This window comes from Acinonyx jubatus, chromosome C2 (assembly GCF_027475565.1).
Source record: "Acinonyx jubatus isolate Ajub_Pintada_27869175 chromosome C2, VMU_Ajub_asm_v1.0, whole genome shotgun sequence".
Classification (NCBI taxonomy): Eukaryota; Metazoa; Chordata; class Mammalia; order Carnivora; family Felidae; genus Acinonyx; species Acinonyx jubatus.
In genome coordinates this window covers 4306725-4324543 of record NC_069384.1, presented here as the reverse complement: position 1 = coordinate 4324543, position 17819 = coordinate 4306725, and the positions used below count along the sequence as shown (strand labels likewise).

Below are 17819 nucleotides of genomic sequence, written 5' to 3'. Positions count from 1 at the left end.
GGAGCAGAGCACGGACACCTGCTACAATGCGGACGAACCTGGAGAACATGATTTTCAGTGAAAGTAGCCAGACACAAGAGGCCACGTGCTGCGGGATTCCTTGTTTGTGGAATGTGTGGGACGGGCAAACCCATAGAGACAAGAGCAGATTAGTGACGGACGGGGGCTGGGAGAGGGGCTCCGAGATAGTGCAGGATTTCCTTCTGGATTGATGAGAATGTTCTGGAAGTAGAGGGTGGTCGGGGTTGCACAACACTGTGACTCCGCTAAATGTCACTGACTTGTACATTTTAAAACAGTTAAATGTTTGGGTGCTTGGGTGGCCCAGTTGGTTGAGCATCTGGCTCTTAGTTTCGGCTCAGGTCATGATCTTGGCGTCGTGGGATCAAGCCCCATGTCGGGCTCCACACAGAGTGTGGTGCCATCTTGAGATTCTCTCTCTCCCTCTACCACTCATGCACGCTCTCTCTCCCTAAAAAAAAAAATATGTATATATATATATATATTTAAATGGTAAATTTTATATTATGTGTTCACACACACACACACACACATGCACACACACACACACCCCACAACTGCTAAGGGATTTCTAGGAGTGAGACCCCACACTCAGCAGCACTGGAAATTATCAACACTATATATTTTGGCTCATCTGACAGGTGGGACATTTATGCTTTAACTCGAGAAACTTTATTAATGAGCTCAGATAGCTTTCCATACGCTTATTGGAAATTCGAGTGTTTTGAATTTTGTATTTGATTCTTTTGTACCTTCTCCTGCCTTGGTTGTGGGCACTTTTAAATTCCGTATTGATCTTTCATCCGTCATGCACACCGCCAATATTTTCTGGCAGTTGGGTATCTTCGGTTTGCAGGCCGAGAAGATTCCCTTTGGGTGATGGCGGATCGGGGCCAACTCCCTGCGTTTCCCACCCGCGACTCTCTCGGGTCCCCGGCGCATGTACATTGCCTGCGTTCTGTGGTCAAGTTTGACTCTCTCGTGCACGTCTTACCCTCTTAACATTCCTTGTAGGCGCTTCACGGCTTGGCCCGCAAGGGCCCTGGGTGTCTGTCCCTCGGAGGGGCTGGCGGGGGGGGGGGAGGGACGTCGATCGCACACTGAACGGTGGCATGAGTGTGACGTTAGAAACCGTGACAGTCACCCAGCAAAACCTGCCTCGAATATTTCTGGAGCCAAACAAAGGACACAGAAAAACAGCGTCCTGCAACCGACTCACAAGACGACGGAGTAAAATCTAACCGTAGAAAATAAAGCAGCGCTAATGAGGGCTTACCCTGCAAGCAGCTCTCAGACCAACAAGGAAGGAGGCGTGTGAGCCGTCGGCTGGGACAACACGCAGCCGGGAGGTATAAAAGCTGACAGACAGCCGGAGCTCCTCACACCCTCGCACACACACACTCCACACCCACACCCACTCCCTCCTCCAGCCCCACCGCCCCCGCCATGGCCGCGTCCACCCTGTCCGTCTGCTCCAGCGACCTGAGCTACGGCAGCCGCGTCTGCCTGCCCGGATCCTCGGACTCCTGCCCCGACCCCTCCTGGCAGGTGGACGACTGCCCAGAGAGCTGCTGCGAGCCCCCGTGCTGCGCCCCCGCCCCCTGCCTGACCCTCCTGTGCGGCCCCTCCTCCCCTGCCAGGGAGACTGCTGCACCCCTGTCTGCTGCAAGCCTCTCCGCTGCACCCCTGTCTGCTGCAAGCCCGTCTGCTGCACCCCTGTCTGCTGCAAGCCCGTCTGCTGCACCCCTGTCTGCTGCGAGGACTCCCCCTGCTCAGCCCCCTCCTGCTGCCAGCCCAGCCCCTGCTGCAGGCCCTCCTCCTGTGTGTCCCTGCTCTGCCGTCCCGTGTGCAGGCCCGCCTGCTGCACCCCTGCGTGCTGCAAGCCCGTCTGCTGCACCCCTGCGTGCTGCAAGCCCGTCTGCTGCACCCCTGTGTGCTGCAAGCCCGTCTGCTGCACCCCTGTGTGCTGCAAGCCCGTCTGCTGCACCCCTGTGTGCTGTAAGCCCGTGTGCTGCACCCCTGTGTGCTGCGAGGACTCCCCCTGCTCAGCCCCCTCCTGCTGCCAGCCCAGCCCCTGCTGCAGACCCTCCTCCAGTGTATCCCTGCTCTGCCGCCCCGTGTGCCCCCGCCCCTCCTGCTGCGCCCCTGCCTCCTCCTGCTGCCGCCCGGCCTCCTGCGTGTCCCTGCTCTGCCGCCCTGCGTGCCCCCGCCCTGCCTGCTGCGGCCCTGTCTCGGGCCAGCCCTGCTGCTGACCGGCTCCAGCTTCTGCCTCTAGAGCTGCTATCTTTGCTCCAGAGCACAGATGTCCTCTCTCAGGAGCCCCGGAACCCCTCTGGGGGCGCCAGGACGCCCCTGCCCCTCGGTGGATGCACAGCTGCTGCCTCCCGGGGATCCGGACATGCCCGGCTTCCCATTCTGCAAAGACAGGTCCCTCAACGGGGTGGGGGGTGGGGGAGCTGCTGCCCCCTGGAGCCCTCCCCTGCAGGGCTGGTTGCTCTCATTCCGGGTGACAAAGGCCACTGCTATCATCAATAAAATGTCTGGATCATGAAACAGAGATGGCTGTGTTGTTCCCTCTCCTCTGAGCCCAGAGACCACGCCAAAGCGGGCAGCGTTTGCTCTGCCTGGTAGAAGCAAGCGATAAAGACGTAGCCTCCAAGTCCAAGTTCAAAGCCCCCGAAAGAGATCTGCACGTGGACGCCGTCCGCATACTCCACTTCCCTTCCCACCCCGCGGCCCCACCCTCCTCCCCGGGGAAGAGCCAGGCCTTCCCAGGGCTGGGCCCGGCACGTGAGTGCGGCTGCAGAAGCTTCGCACCCTGAGTGGGCCTTGGGCCCTGCCCACGCCTGGCCCCCTGCCCGTGCAGGTTAAAGGTGAGCTGGGGGCAGCACGACCCTACCTGGTGGGAACCCGAGGGCCCAGTAACACCTCGCTGACGCCCTTGGAGAGAGGTGTCCACACACAGGAACGCCTGCGTGCTGGTCTGGGCACGAGGGCTGATGCTCTGGAGCACCAGCAGATTCCCGCGGGCCCCAGGAGGGGTGCAGGGGTCGGCTCAGGCATCACGCATTCTGCTCCAGGTTTCAAGGCCTGATTGAGGAGACAGGGAGCAAAACGCTGCCTTGTGAACAAATCCTCAGGACAGTGGAAGAGGACGAGTCTGCAGTCTCAGTGGACCACTAGCACTAGAGAGGGTCAGCAAGCACCAGCCAGACCCACCAGGTCAGCATCAGGGGCCCTATTTGTCTCTCGTGCCAGGGACAGACGGAAGAGGCCCTCGGGAGCAGAACAGCAGAGGCCGGCAGCCGGGAGCGAGAGGTACCTCCTCCCAGAGGCTGGCTCTCCCCACCCCCCTCCCAGGGAAGCAGAGACAGAGCAAAATCCCCAGGGGCCGTGAAGAGAAAGGGGCTGGATTGTTACCTGCCTTGACTCCTAAATCCCTCAGTTTCCCCACATTTATTCAAAACCTCGTCCATTTGAATTTTAAGAAAAATTCCACCGTCTGCACAGATAGACGGGCAGATTGGATTCCTCACAGCACAGAGTGAGAGACGTGAGGAAGTTCCGCCTCATCGGGAACCAAAAAGAGTGCAGTGCATGGATGTTGACTCATGTGGAAACCAGCAACCCACAACCCACAACCCACAACAGTGCCAGGATAGTGCATGGGAGGGAGGGGCAGGGCCCCTGCAGGACGTGCCCCCGCCCCCACCCCTGCCTCGTGGCACAAGAACATCCAGGACTTTCTGATGGCTCCCCGGGAAAGTCGGTCACATCTGCAGAAGGCGGGGCCAGCCACCTGAGGCCAAGCTGCTCCTGGCTGGGGCGTCTACATGGCCAGCTGGACTGCTCCCAGATGGGGTGTCTACACAGTCAGCCAGATTACTCACAGATGGGGCATCTACACGGTCAGCCAGACTGCTCCCAGATGGGGCGTCTATACGGTCAGCCAGACTGCTCACAGAGGGGCGTCTACACAGTCAGTAGGACTAGTCCCAGCTGGAACATCTACATGGTCAGTGGACTGCTCCCAGACTGGGCATCTACATGGTCGGCCAGACTAGACTGCTCCCAGACGGAGCATCTACATAGCCAGACTGCTCCCAGGTAGACATCTACATGGTCAATCAGACTGGACTGCTCACATTCGGGGTATCTACACGGTCAGCTGGACTAGACTGCTCCCAGATGGGGCATCTATACGGGCAGCCAAACTGGTCCCAGATGGGGCGTCTACACGGTCAGCCAGACAGCTCTCAGACAGAACGTCTACACCGTCAGCGGGACGACTCCCAGCTAGAGCATCTACAGAGTCAGAGGGCGACCGCTGCCCAGGAGAGAACGAGTCGGAGGTGATGGCTGTCGTTACCGTTTGGAAGCTTCTTGAATGCCGTTCATGGTGCAGCATATTCTGGGACCCTCCAGATCTCGGGGGAGCCTGTCTGTGGGCAACTCCCGACCCCAGACACCCCGTCACCCGTCGGGCCCGAGACTAGGACGGTCACCCCCTCCGAGGCGTCACTGAGGACACTGGGAGGGCCTCCCCGCTGCCTGGTGGGTGGGCCCATGGCCCCGGGGTCCTGGAGGGAGAGTGTGTGCAAGACGAGGGCCTGACGCAACGACTGAGCACCTGTGACGGTGAGACAGTGGCTGGCGGTGGGGTCCGAACAGGACCAAGGACGAGGAAGGGCTGCGAAAGGCTGGTGCTCTGAGAGCCGCTCCTGAATTTCACATCCTCTATTATCCCGTGACCTCAAGATAAGGGAAGTTTCCAGATATGTGTCTGCTGCAGGAAGGACCCCCCTTGAAGGTGTTCCTCTTACACTATGTCTCGGTTCCCAAACAGCTTCCCCCTGGCAGCCTGGTGTGCCTCGGCTTCCTTGTGCCGATGACCATGCCCTCTCTGTGAGTCTCCCACCTGTCCCTGGGATGACACGGGCCCGCCCGGCTACTCCAGGGTGTCTCCCATTGCGAGACCCTCCGTGCACCCCGTCTGGGAAGCCGCCTCGCCTGTAGGGCTGCAGTCGCTGATTCCGGGCATGGGGACGTGGACGTCTCCGGGGCCCATGGAAGTTACCCACAAAGCCCTGTGCCCCCGGACGTTTGCAGGAGGAGCTGTACTCTGTATGGAGCGGACAGTTTTAATGGTTAGACCGGGGTGGGCTCGCGTAGTAATTGTCGAGCAGGGGACTTTTAACCTCACAAAGTCAGAGGGTCACCCTGGGTCCCACCCAGAGCTGAGTGAGAACTGACCTCACGTTCAAGGGACACAGGAAGCCGTGGGGGCCCGTCGGGCTGAGCTAGGAGTGCCCACACGCCCAAGGGGCCGCCTTTGAGTGGTCAGTCCCCCGGGCACAGCCATCTGGTTCCCTGTGGCTTCTCTGCAGAAGGAGCTTTCCAGAAGCCTGGGAGCGAGCCCTGGAGGAAGCAGTTTGGGGAAAGCACTAAAGAGAGACAGCATACACGCTCGGGTGGGCTTCACATGCGCTCTGGGATTTATTAGAGCTCAGTGCTGGCGGCTGCAAAGCCTGGGCGCTTGCACCAGCCAGGGTGGGTGCCGTGTGGACGACCCGGGCTGGGGTCGGGGGACGCCGGGGGTGACTCTGTCCGCTTGGTTAGTGGGGATCAGGCGGCTTTGCTGTAAGATGGTCTAGTCAGGACAGAAGGTCTCAGGTGGACGAGGTCTGCCTGCCGGGAGTTCAGACAGCAGCTGCTTCTGGCCCCACGGAGGAGGGGTCCCAGGAGGCCACGGGCTAGCCGCAGTTAGGGGTGCCGCAGGGAACAGGCCTGAGGACCAGGGTGGGGCAGGAGGGCCGGCAGCACCCGGAGGACTGGCAGGAGGAGGTCACACACACAACAGGCTTGCCGCTCACGGGCACGCGGCAGGACGCCTGGCAGGAGCTGGGCACGTAGCAGGACGCCTGGCAGGAGCTGGGCACGTAGCAGGACGCCTGGCAGGAGCTGGGCACGTAGCAGGACGCCTGGCAGGAGCTGGGCACGTGGCAGGACGCCTGGCAGGAGCTGGGCACACAGCAGGCCGGCTGGCAGCCAGTGGAGCCGCTGGTGTGGCACATGGCGATGTAGGGCTGGAGTGGAGTCAGGGTGGAAAACAGGGCTGGTCTGGAGCCTCCTTCCCCAGGCGGCTTTTATACCCAGGCTGTGGCGTCCTGGCAACAAGCCACACAGGTGCCCTCCTCCTGGTTGCCTGCTTGTTTTCTTCCTCTTCCTCCTGTGTGCGTCTCTTCCTGGAGGTTCTGCTGGAAGTGACTCAGTTCAGGAAATTCTGTCTCAGCCCCCAGGCTCCCTGTGACCCAGCGGCCCTGCGATTTCTGGATTCAGACCCCAGGTTGGATGGCCAAGGACCGCCAGCAGGGACAGGGGACTCCACATCAGGACGTTCAAGGTCCTCCCCAAGTTTATACACACTGCCCTCTGTCCACACAAGTACCATCCCAGTCACCAGACCCAGGGTGGGGGGACGGGGTGGGGGCGGTCCCCCCGTTTTGATTTGGAAACTCAGTGATCTACAACGCCTTCCCCCCTGGCCAGGGCCAAGTGGCTGGACTCCTCATCGGGGAGAGCTGTGGCCACGTTATTCCAAGAATAACAATGAGGGAGTCCCAGCTTTGTGCCGGGTGTTGTGCTAAGCATCTCACGTGGATCGTCTCATAACTGATTAGTTATCGTCCCTGCCACCATTCGAGGGGCAGGTGTGCCCCACTTACACGGATGTGCAATTAGGTTTGGAAGGATTCTGTGCTGTGTGCACGTTCTCACCGGGGCGGCCAAGCAGCAGGAATTGGAAGCTGCTGGGTTTCACTCTGGAGTCCGTGGTCCTCACCATTGGGCCAAATTATGCTGGGGCTTTGGGGGGTTTCTGAGTTTCTTGGAGCTGTTAGGTAGAAGCATATCTATTAGGTAGAAGGTATCTATTTTTTTAATAGATCAAATTTGGGTATTTTGTGCATTATTCAAAACATTCTTGTGCTTCAGTATCATTCTCTTCTCCTTCTTGTGTTGAACTTGCTTGTTGTTTGACTTCCCAATATTGTCCCAGGGACCCTCTTCATTTTTCATAACTCTGTTCTCTCTTCTTCGGATTGGATGATTCCTCCCGACGTGTCTTCAAGTTGGCATTGTCTTTCTTCTTCTGTCGGCCCAGGACTGGGATGCCTGGACCCCCAGCTGCACGGTCTGAACCCGTCCGCCCACACCTAAAGACGAGCGTCCACGCTGCACTCGTCCACTGCTCCTGGAGCCCATCCTGCAGCAGTGTCGTTAACACTCCCACGGCTGCCTCTGCTTGGAACACCGCCTCCCGACCCCTCCGCATCTCCCAGGAGCCAGCTCTGCGCCGCCTCCACACAGAGGCCCCCAACCACCCACCAACACCCCATTACTCTCTACCTGCTGAGCCTGCTTTCCTTTCTGGGACTCGGCCCTCTCTGTAATTATTTCAGGCGTTGATTTGTACGCACTCATGTATCCATTGCCCCGGAAGGCCCATGAGGCTAGGACATCTCTATAGCCAGCACAAAGTATATGTCTGTTGCACGAACAAATCGATGATTACATAGGTGGCTATAAGGCAGAAGTCGGTCACCTTTCTATAAAAGGAAGACAGTAAATGTTTCAGCCTCTGCAGTGACGTGGTCGGTCTCATAACCACTTCACATTACAGCGCGAGCCCTAGACGGCACGTAAGCAAACGAGCATGGCCGTTTCCAATAAAACTTTATTTGCCAAACAGGCGGCAGGCCACCATTGTCCCACAGACTTCTCTGCTCCCCAGTTTGCAGATCCCTACTTTAATGTTTTCCCGTGCAAAATAAAAGCTCAAAACACATTATTGCCCCACAGCCTCCACTGACAGCAAAAAGGAATAAAGGCTCGGCGCTGAGTCGAACCGGTGGCGCTCCGGGCACAGTATCGGCCTGGAGAAGAGACACGGACCCCAAGTAAAGTCGAACCAGGACGTCCTGTTTACAGAAGAAGAAACTGGCCTCTAAGCTAAACTTAATTTACAACGGAGCGTCACACGGGGGAGGGCGTCTCAGGACAAGAGGGTGTTGGGGAAACGTGGCGGAAACAGCCATGAGGAAGTCCACAGCTGTGCCTCTGGGTGGCCAGGACGCCCACGGCCTGGTATAAAGGCGGCCCAGGCAAGGAGCCTCCAGACGTCCCCGCCCTCCTCCCTCCCAGACACCGGCCGAGCCCCACGCCAACATGTGCCACACCAGCTGCTCCGCGGGCTGCCAGGCTTCCTGCGGCTCCTCCGGCCCCGGCCAGGCGTCCTGCTGTGTGCCCGTGAGCTGCAAGCCCGTGTGCGTGCCCGTGAGCTGCAGACTCGCCGTGTGCGTGCCCGTGAGCTGCAGGCCCGAGTGTGTGCCTTCCTGCCAGTCCTCCACGTGTGTGCCTGTGAGCTGCAGACCCACCGTGTGCGTGCCCGTGAGCTGCAGACCCGCCGTGTGCGTGCCCGTGAGCTGCAAGCCCGAGTGTGTGCCCTCCTGCCAGCCCTCCACGTGCGTGCCCGTGAGCTGCACACCCGCCGTGTGCGTGCCCGTGAGCTGCAGGCCCGCGTGTGTGCCCTCCTGCCGGCCCTCCTGCCCCACCCTGGTCTGCAGACCCGTGTGCTGTAGCTCCCCGTGCTGCTTCTGACCAGGGGTCTCCTAACACCTGCTCCGGGGGCAGAGGGGGCCCCACCCGTGCCCCTCCGGTGAGGACCAAGTCTTCGCCAGGCCTCCGGTTCTGCGCGTGGCAGGTCAAACATTCCCGATGAATTGCCTGAACCCTGGGGCGAAGACGGAGCAGGACGAGCCGGATCCCCCTGTGACCCTGCGTGTCTCCGCCAGGGTCCTTCTCTGTCTCCGGCAAGGAACCCAGCCCGTGTGAGCCCAATAAATCGTGCCTTCCTGAGGCAGCTTGCCCCTGTCTTATTTTCACAGACTTTGAAGTTCTTTCCTCGACGGCATATACAAACCATAAGCGCGCCCGCCCCTCCTCAAAGAGCCCCCTTTCCAACAGCTCAGCTGGAGGTGGGGGCTCCTCAGAGGCCGCAGGGGGGGCGGTGCCATCCACACACCCACCACAGAGACTCACACTGCAGAAGGGGAATTGCAGGGGTAACCTGCCCCGCTGAACAGGGGCCGGGAATCAGGCCGGGCGCTGGGCCTGACGTGGTGCCTTCGAGGATCGCTACAACAGGGAGGGCGGGGAAGCTTGCACAAACCCACCCCCACTACAAAGGGGAGTCTGACCATCCCAGGGAGGAGCAGCTGGAAGTGAGGAAGCCTCGCCCTCCAAGACCCAGGCCCACAGGCCTGCTCAGGACTGACCCGGGGCAGAACAACAGAGCCCTCCTGCCCCTGACTCGGCCTGGCCGGCACGGCCGCAGGAACAGCAGCGGTCACTGGGGGGAGGCAGGCATGTGGAGGGGTCCCCTCCGTGGGTGGGGCACATAGGGGCTGCTGGAAATTTAGGGCAGAGCAACAATTCTGCGCCTCCAGCCCTCGCCCTGGGCACATGGCACTGGAAGCCCAGCATGAAGGAATCCGAAGTCTTAGGTACCTTGAAGGTCATCGCAAGAACAGCAACGCCCAAGCCAAGGTCAACATCTGAGCAGGCTGATCGAAACTTACCCCCCACCATCCTGGTGATCTGACAGAAGAGACTCACCCATTTCCAGGAAGAAACACTGGGTATGTTCCTTTCAATTAATACTGATATCTGGTATTCAATCAAACATTTGAAGACATGGAAAAAAGTAAGCAAAAAAGATCAATCCATTGTCCAGAGATGAAGCAGTCAATAGAACTAGACTCAGGAGTTACTCAGATGTTAAAACCATCAGACAGGAACATTAAAATAGCTACAATGAGCAAAGTAAGTCAGACAGAGAAAGGTAAATACAGCTGACCCTTGAACAATGTGGGGGTCTGGGGCACTGACCCCTCGCAAGTCAAAAATTCACATATAACTTTTGATGCCCTGAAAACTTAACTCCTAATAGCTTACTATTGACCAGAATCTTTACTGATAACATAGTCTGTTAACATATATGTTTCATGTTAACATATTACATGCTATATATTCATAGGATAAAGTAAAATAGAGAAAAGGAAATGTTATTTAAAAATTATAAGGAAGAGAAAATACATTTACAGTATTGTACTGTATTTTTTTTAATCCATGCAGATCAAACCCATGTTCTTCGAGTCAACTGTACTATATGATCTCACCTATATGTGTGTGGGAGAAAAGGGATTCCAGAGGGAGGGGCGGGGGGCAGGTAAATGAGTGAAGGGGGTCAAAAGTTACAAACTTCCATTTATAAGTTTTAGGGACTGTAATGTACAGCATGGTAACTATAAAAGAAAAAACCCAAGTTGATATGTTTCAAGAAATAAAAGAACTATAAATATGAGGACAGAGTGAGAGTCTATTAAAATAGAAACAAACTGACTTGAGGGAAACAAAGAAAACTTCTCCAAATAAAAAATCAAGTCATGAAAATTAAAAATTTAGTGGAACGACTTAAACAGGATAGCAGATACAGCTGAAGAGAGAATTAGAAAAATCAGAAGGCAGATCCAAGGAAAATATCCATAACGCGACAAAAAGAGTCGAAAAAGTAGCAAATACGTAAGAGAGGTTACACGATGTGGGAAATGATTAGGGAGGTGAACATGTGTGGTCGATTCATAAATAAAAGTATAAATGATAAATATTAAATCTAGAATAATTGTTACATTCGAGATGAACTAAAGCATTGAAGGGTGTGGGGCATATAAGGCTTCAAATAAATAAATAAGTAACTAAGATTAATATGTTAAATAATCAGGGATAAAACACAGACCACATATATGACAAGATGGAGAATTTCATCAGAGAAATGGGCGCCTACAAAAGAGTCAAACAGATAATGTAAAAATCAAAATATAGTATCAAAGATGAATTCCTTCAATGGGCTTGTCAGTAGACTTGACACAGCCAAGTGTGGAATCATTAAATTTGAAGATAAGCCAATAGATATTGCCATGTTAAAACCCAAAGAGAAAGACAGTAAGGGAAAAACACAAAAACAAAGCATCAAAGAGCACTAGGACAGTATTAGATCATCACTAATGCAGGTAATTAATTTCCCAGAAAAACAGGAGAGAATAAGGCAGAAGAAATATGTAATTTCTTAATATTTATCATGAACGTTCTAAAAATGAAAGACGTAAGATCATAGACCCAAAGGCTCAGAGCACTTCACGTAGGATAACTATAGCAGCCCCCAACTCCTGCAAAAGATAGTGACCCGGACTCATCATTAAAAGTGTGACTGTAACACCAAAAGAGAAAAGAAAATCTTCAAGGCACCCACATGAAAAAGACATGCTACATACAGAACAAAGATAAGAATTTCTTCAGAGTCTAATGAAAAATTATACAATTCAGGGGCACCTAGGTGGCCCAGTCAGTTAAGCATCCACCTGTTGATTTCAGCTCAGGTCATGATCCCAGGGTCATACGACCGAGCCCCACATCGGGCTCTGCAGTGAGGGCCGAGCCTGCTCGAGATTCTCTCTCTCCTTCTCCCTCTGCCCCTCTCCCTGCCCGTGCTCTCTCTCTCCATAACAATTTAAAAGACAGTGGAATGACATCTTTAAAACACTAAAAGAAAAATCTGTCATCTCTATGAAATTTTAAGAAAGCATCTTTAAAAATTAAAGGGAAAGAAACATTATGTCAGATAAACAGAAACTGAGAGAGATTAACAGCAGACACACACTGCCAAGAATATTAAGAAAATTTCTTCAAGCCGGTGATTCTGAGAACAGAGAGAAACCTGGACGTACACGAGGGAAACAATGGGTCTAGAAGCGATTCTAGAGAGAAGATAATTATAAAAAACTTTACAAATAATTGACTGTCCAGAGCAAACACCGTAGCAATGCACGTGGGGTTCTTCAGACGTGTAGGAGTAAACTAGACAACACTCACTCAGACGGTATGATGCAGAAAAACACTGCTAGTGTCCCCACACTACAGATGAACGGCATAATATCATTTGGAGGTAGACTGTGTTCTGTTAAAGGTATAAATTGTAAACTCTCGACCAATCCACTTCTAAAAGATGTGTGACTAATGACGCCAAAAGTAGAGATGTAATGGGATAATCGAAATCACCAAACCTAAAAAGAAGAGAGAGAAAAGAACAGATGGCATAATACAACACAACTAGCAAGATGGCGTTTTACATTTAAATATGGCGACAATTTCCACTGAATGCAAGACGTCCATACGTCAAAATCAAAAGACAGAGGTCTTCAAATGGGATAAAAAAAGCAAGACCCAACTGCCTGAAATCCATCAGAAACCCCAGTGTCAATACAAAACATAATCAATCATTTTGTATATATATGTTTATGTATTGCATATGTATATGAGCATGTATGCTTCCGTATATTTATGTAATATATGCATAAGCATACATGATCAAATATATTGTTGGTTTATTATTGTGAACAAACCATATGCCAAATCAATTAAAATAAGAAAATTAAGGGTGCCTGGGTGGCTCAGTCAGTTAAGTGTCCAGCTTCAGCTCGGGTCATGATCTCACGGTCTGTGGGTTGGAGCCCCGCGTTGGGCTCTGTACTGACAGCTCGGAGCCTGGAGCCTGCTTCGGATTCTGTGTCTCCTTCTGTCTGCCCCTCCTCTGCTTGACCTCTCTCTCTCTCTCTCTCTCTCAAAAATAAACGAACATTAGAAAAAAAGAAGAAATAAAAAAAAAAAAAAAAGACTGTCTCACAAAGCTGGTCTACTGGCAAAAAATTCCCTCAATATTTGTTTGTCTTACGTGAGACAGGATGGCTGGGGGGGCTGAGTTGGGTATTTTCCTTCTCTAGTGGGTTAAACTCCGGTTAGTGGTGTTTCCTGAGGGAGCCTCGTTGGCAGGTGGGAAACTTCTTCCTCCAGCAAGAGTTCTCGGCGGCGAAACTCACATAAGTGCGGGAACCTCCATGACCAGGTCCCCTGAAGTTTTTAATTTCACAGACTGGTCTACACGGAATCTCCCGCGAGCTGCCGTGATTGTCTGCATTTGCTCTTGGCGTCTGCACTTTGGGGGCGGCGGTCCGCCCTGTGACCTCACCTCTCTTCCAGGTCTAGGAAGGGCCTTCGAGGCTACGCTTGAGTCCGACAGCGTGAGCTTCCTCTTCCGGAGACCGACCCGGCCCTGAACCAGGGCTCAGCCTTCCCGCCACAGAAACCAGCACTGAGTCCTTAAGAGGGCACAGTTCCTCAAGGGGACCAGCCAGCCACAGGGGCCAAGCTGACTACACTAGACACGGGGAGGGGCAATCTCCATTTAGCAAAACTGGACACATATTCCGGGCCTGGGCTCGGGATCCCTGCCTGCGGGCCCTCGGCCGGAACCGCGGTCCCCAAGCTCACAGACTGACCCACCAGCATTACCTGCAGTGTGTTGGAGCAGGGGGCTCAGTGCGGGGCAAACGAGGTGGATGAGCGGGGACTTGGCCACGGGATCCATCGGTCACATCACATCCCGACGCTCAATACAGCCCAATACAGCTTGAAACGGCCTGTTCGCCAGCTTGGAAGGTGACCTCTCACGAGGAGGGCGTACCGCCGTCTAGAACATCATCAGACACTCCACATCAGTGGGGTTTGAAGCGGTTTTGGAGTGGTGCTGGGGGTCTGGAGCCAACAACCAAGAAAGAATTCCTGAACGTGTTTGTTGCAAAAAGGTGGTTTTGTTAAAGCACGGGGACAGGACCTGAGGGCAGGAAAAGCTGGCCCGGGATTGTAAGGAGAAACTGAATACATATCCGGGAGCTGGGGCAGGAAAAGGCCAGGGGAAGTTCCCAGAAGGATTTTCTCATGCTAAAGAAGACTCACAGGCTCCCCAGGCCTACCTATTGTCAAGCTCAGGTTGCTTTTTCCCTGGAGCAAAGCATCAGCATTAAAACAGTAGGGAGTTTTACTCTGGGGCACCTGCGTGGCTCAGTCAGGGAGACATCCAACTCTTGGCCTCCTGACCTCATGCTTTGTGGGACTGAAGGCTGAGGGGGACTCTGGGCTGACCGCTGACAGCGAGAAGCCTGCTTGGGATTCTCTCTCTCCCTGTCTCTCGGGCCCTCCCCTGTTTACACTCTCTGTCTCTCTCCAAAAATAAACTTAAAAAAATAATAATAGTAAAAGACAGCAGGGAATCCCCGGACAAATGTTATATACTCTGACCGCTTCAAGTCTTTGTCGATGGGCTACAGGTTATAAGGACATTTCATGTTATGTGTGTTTCCTTCTGCCTTTGTTTCCCGCGTCAGCCTTTTTACGGCACCGCGTCCAGAATGGGTAGAAAACGTGAGTCTGGAAACCAAGGAATGGAAAACAGGAGGGTCCCCACTCACCATGTCGCCCAGTGACCCACGTGGGGAATGTGTGTATGCGGACCCCGCAACGGTGAGCTCTACAGGTTTGGGGGTCCCGGTTCCCGAAGGGCAACTCTTTCCCACCAACAGGACACAACGGGAATCGCCCTGAACGAGACAGTAGTTTTCCACTGTTTATAGTCGGGTGTTTCAAACTCGTATAAATGCTCACGGCATATACATCACGTAAGTATCAGAGGTATGTGTCTCTCAACACACAGAGTTTTGTAATGTGCTTATACGTAATCAGTTGGCTTCTCCGGGTAAAATATCAAAGGCTTCTTCTCGCCCACACACATAGATCGACCTTGTTCTCTTTAGTGCCCACGTAGTAAGTATTTCATTACACAGATACGTGAAAATAACATTATTGGTCTATTCACGGTTTTCTTCTGGTCTCTTTTGTTGTTGTCGTTGCTGCTATCACAACTGACGTCATCGTAAACACCTTTTATGTGCATCTCTGTGCAAGCACTTCTGTTGGGACTGAATCCTGGCAGAAATATCCACTTTTTTAAAAAAGCTTTTTTAACGTTTATTTTGTTTTTGAGACAGAGAGAGACAGAGCATGAGCAGAAAGAGAGGGGAGACAGACTCCGAAGCCGGCTCCAGGCCCCAAGCTGTCAGCACAGAGCCCGACGCGGGGCTCGAACTCACAAACCGCGAGATCACGACCTGAGCCGGAGCCAGGCGACGCTTAACCGACTGAGCCACCCCGGAGCCCCAGAAATACCCACTTTATAAAAGAAGGGTCGGAGGGCCCTGAAAGGCTGGCTGCCCAAGGCTGCAATCAGCTCACAGCAGTGGCCACAACCAGCCGCGTGATTCCCAAAGCTGGTCCCCCCCCCGCCATCGGTGGCCCCCTGCTCAGGAGGCTCTTGGGGACCGCGAATGCATCGACCGTAGGAGCCTCTGGAGGGGCTGGCGAAGCATCCACCAGCTGACAGCTGCTGCAAACATTTGACCATTCGAAACCTGCAGTCACTGAACGTGGGGACCAGGAGGCCCCCCACGGTGGAGCAGTGTTTCTCACATCGGTATCCAGTAAACAGACGGAGCCCATGAGCCCCCCGCTCAGCGCTTGGACGGTCCTGCGGTAACAAGGTGAGGTGGCCGATGAGACAGCGGCAGGCAGAGGACCCCCCCCCCCCCCCGCACCTCCACCGGGGATCACACTTGGTAACACACACCAGCCGCACCCAGGGGCTTCGAGAGCCATTCCATTGAATGCAGGGCTCTGGAGCACAGAAGACAACACCACCTCTTGAGTGGGTGGCCTCGAGAGAGGCTCCTCTCTCTTGTCCCTTTCCAGGGAGCAGTGGGGCCGACCTGGAATCAGCCTTCTTTTCTGGTATCTCCCCCAACCTGTTCTGTCCATCTCTGGAGAAGGAGGGGTTGCCTAGCAACTGGAGAAGGTCAATGACGTCCTTGGACTATTCTGTTCCACTCCTGTGACACTTAACCCTGGTTGATTATTAGCGCCCAGACCGGGGAGGCGACAGCCGTCCTTAAAGAAAAATGAGTTCTATAAAGTCACCGAGGGCCAGAAAGGGGGTTTCTAGCATGGCTTTGGGAAGGGGTCTGGCAGGTGCCAGACTTTTCGGTTCTCAGAAAGAATCTTTCTTCCTTAACCTGCAAGACTCCTTGGGCAAGCCCACAATAGGTGTTAAGAAAACCCTTTGAAATATGACCCATCCCATTTACTTTCTAATCTGTAAAGCTGCAATGCAAACGAGGTATTTTCTGGCCTGCCTCCCCTGACATTTGTAGCCTCTGTGCTTTGTAAGTGTGTGAAGCAGTTGCAAAACAGCAGTGGTTCAGGCAAGGGGCTACAGCACTAACGGGCATTCTGCATCTTTTTCTATAAGAATGTGTTAATAATTTACACTTTAACAAAGAGTTACTGTTGACACAGCGGTGGAAAGACTTCTCGAAGGGCCGCTTGGATCACCAGGCAAACAGTCCTAGATAAGCATTTGCTTACCCCGAGACTCAAGTATCTTGGAAACTTCAAGGTATGCCCTCGGGAAAGTTAATCTGGCTCCTCTCCTGGTGCTTGGTAAACTGGCACAAAAAACAAAACAAAACAAAACAAAAAAAACCCCAAAACAAAAAAATAAACAAACAAAAAACCCCCGCTTGTTCACACAAAGGAGACAGGGTGCTTTCCTAGAGCTCAGGGTCCCAGACTCCAGAGAGGGCAAGCACTATCTTTGCTCAGTGCTACAGGCCGTGCTGCTGGGATTCCTTCCACCCCACGGGTCAAAATCCCCATAAAAAGGGAAGGGAAAGAATTCACCCCACATGCCCGCTCCCTAGAGAGCCACTGTTCAGACTTTGGTGCATTAAAAAAAAAAAAAATCCTGTCTCCATATTGTGTGTGTTGCATCGGAAGGGAGTCTGTGTTTCTTACAAAGTCGTGGTCACATTGTTGGTCTAAATTGGTTTCCTGCTGCGGCGCCTCAGGGGCCCATCAGTTGAACTGCTCAGGTCATGATCTCACGGTTCGTGGGTTCGAGGCCCTCATCGGGCTCTGTGCTGCCAGTGCACCTCTCTCTCTCTCTCAAAATAAACAAATAAACTTTAAAAATAAGCTGGATTTCTGCTTTGTTTTCGGAAGCCTTGTTTGTGATACAGACCTACTAACATTTTCAATCAAATGGATGACACCCCAAGAACAGACTGGGCTCCCCGAAGCGGCTCGGGTGGCCTCCTTGCTTTCTCGGCGGAGACCTTACATCCCCTCTGGGTGAAATCCTGGCATTTCCATCCTCCGTTTCCTTGGAGCTGCCAACAAGGAGCTCCTGACTGACCGCTGTGGCCACAACAATCAGCCTGCGTCCCCAAATGACGGAGTGAACTGTCAGCTCCCTTACCACGTGCTGTGGGCCTGCTGCGCCTTTGGGGCTCTGTCTCAGGGTTCGCCCAGGGGGGTTGTTGTTCCAAGCCTGTCCTTGTATCCCTCCCACCAAGAAGATACACACGCTGAGGTCTGGGCTCCTGGTGCCTGTGAATGTGACCTCATTTGGAAACAGGGTCTTTGCGGATGAGGTCACACTGGGTGGGGACGGGCGTATACGATGCGCCCTTATAGGAAGAGAGCAGTTTGGATAGAGACGCAGAGAGAAGCCACGTGAAGAGGGGGGCAGAGACGGCAGTGACGTAGCTACAAGCCAGGGGTCGCTAAGGACCACTGGCCGCCACCAGAAGCCGGAAGGACGCGAATAGGTTCTCCCCTGCGGGTTTCTGAGGGAGCACGGTCCTGCCTCCGCCTTGACCCGGGGCTTCTGGCCTCCAAGCGGTGAGACAATAAATGTCTGTTGTTGCAAGCCCCCTGACTTGTGCTGTTTTGTCACA

The 17819-nt window shown here is 53.9% G+C and overlaps 3 protein-coding genes across 4 annotated transcripts; 2 read left to right on the top strand and 1 right to left on the bottom strand.

Moving 5' to 3' along the window:
- The first annotated feature begins 1422 nt into the window (after positions 1–1422).
- Positions 1423–2413, top strand: LOC128315033 (keratin-associated protein 10-7-like). The gene is given in 2 exon segments (XM_053220370.1): positions 1423–1645; positions 1648–2413. Coding segments are annotated over 2 exon segments (804 nt in total). The 5' UTR covers positions 1423–1467; the 3' UTR covers positions 2274–2413.
- A 3077-nt stretch (positions 2414–5490) lies between these two features.
- Positions 5491–6161, bottom strand: LOC113594358 (keratin-associated protein 12-1-like). The gene has a single exon (XM_027041573.2). The coding sequence runs from the start codon at positions 6093–6095 to the stop codon at positions 5775–5777; it is 321 nt and encodes a 106-aa protein (XP_026897374.2). The 5' UTR covers positions 6096–6161; the 3' UTR covers positions 5491–5774.
- Positions 6162–8182: 2021 nt separating this feature from the next.
- On the top strand, positions 8183–8936 carry LOC113594328 (keratin-associated protein 12-2-like). 2 transcript variants are annotated; one of them, XM_053220369.1, is made up of 2 exons: positions 8183–8420; positions 8451–8936. In XM_053220369.1, the coding sequence occupies exons 1-2, from the start codon at positions 8248–8250 to the stop codon at positions 8677–8679; spliced, it is 402 nt and encodes a 133-aa protein (XP_053076344.1). In that variant the 5' UTR covers positions 8183–8247; the 3' UTR covers positions 8680–8936. The 2 variants fall into 2 exon arrangements, with proteins under 2 accessions (XP_053076344.1, XP_053076343.1); XM_053220368.1 differs by having other exon boundaries at positions 8183–8935.
- Positions 8937–17819: the final 8883 nt, after the last annotated feature.

Excerpts from the sequence above, each read along its gene's own strand:
- LOC113594358 (XM_027041573.2), bottom strand. The coding sequence starts at position 6,095 with ATGTGCCACACCAGCGGCTCCACTGGCTGCCAGCCGGCCTGCTGTGTG.
- LOC113594328 (XM_053220368.1), top strand. The coding sequence starts at position 8,248 with ATGTGCCACACCAGCTGCTCCGCGGGCTGCCAGGCTTCCTGCGGCTCC.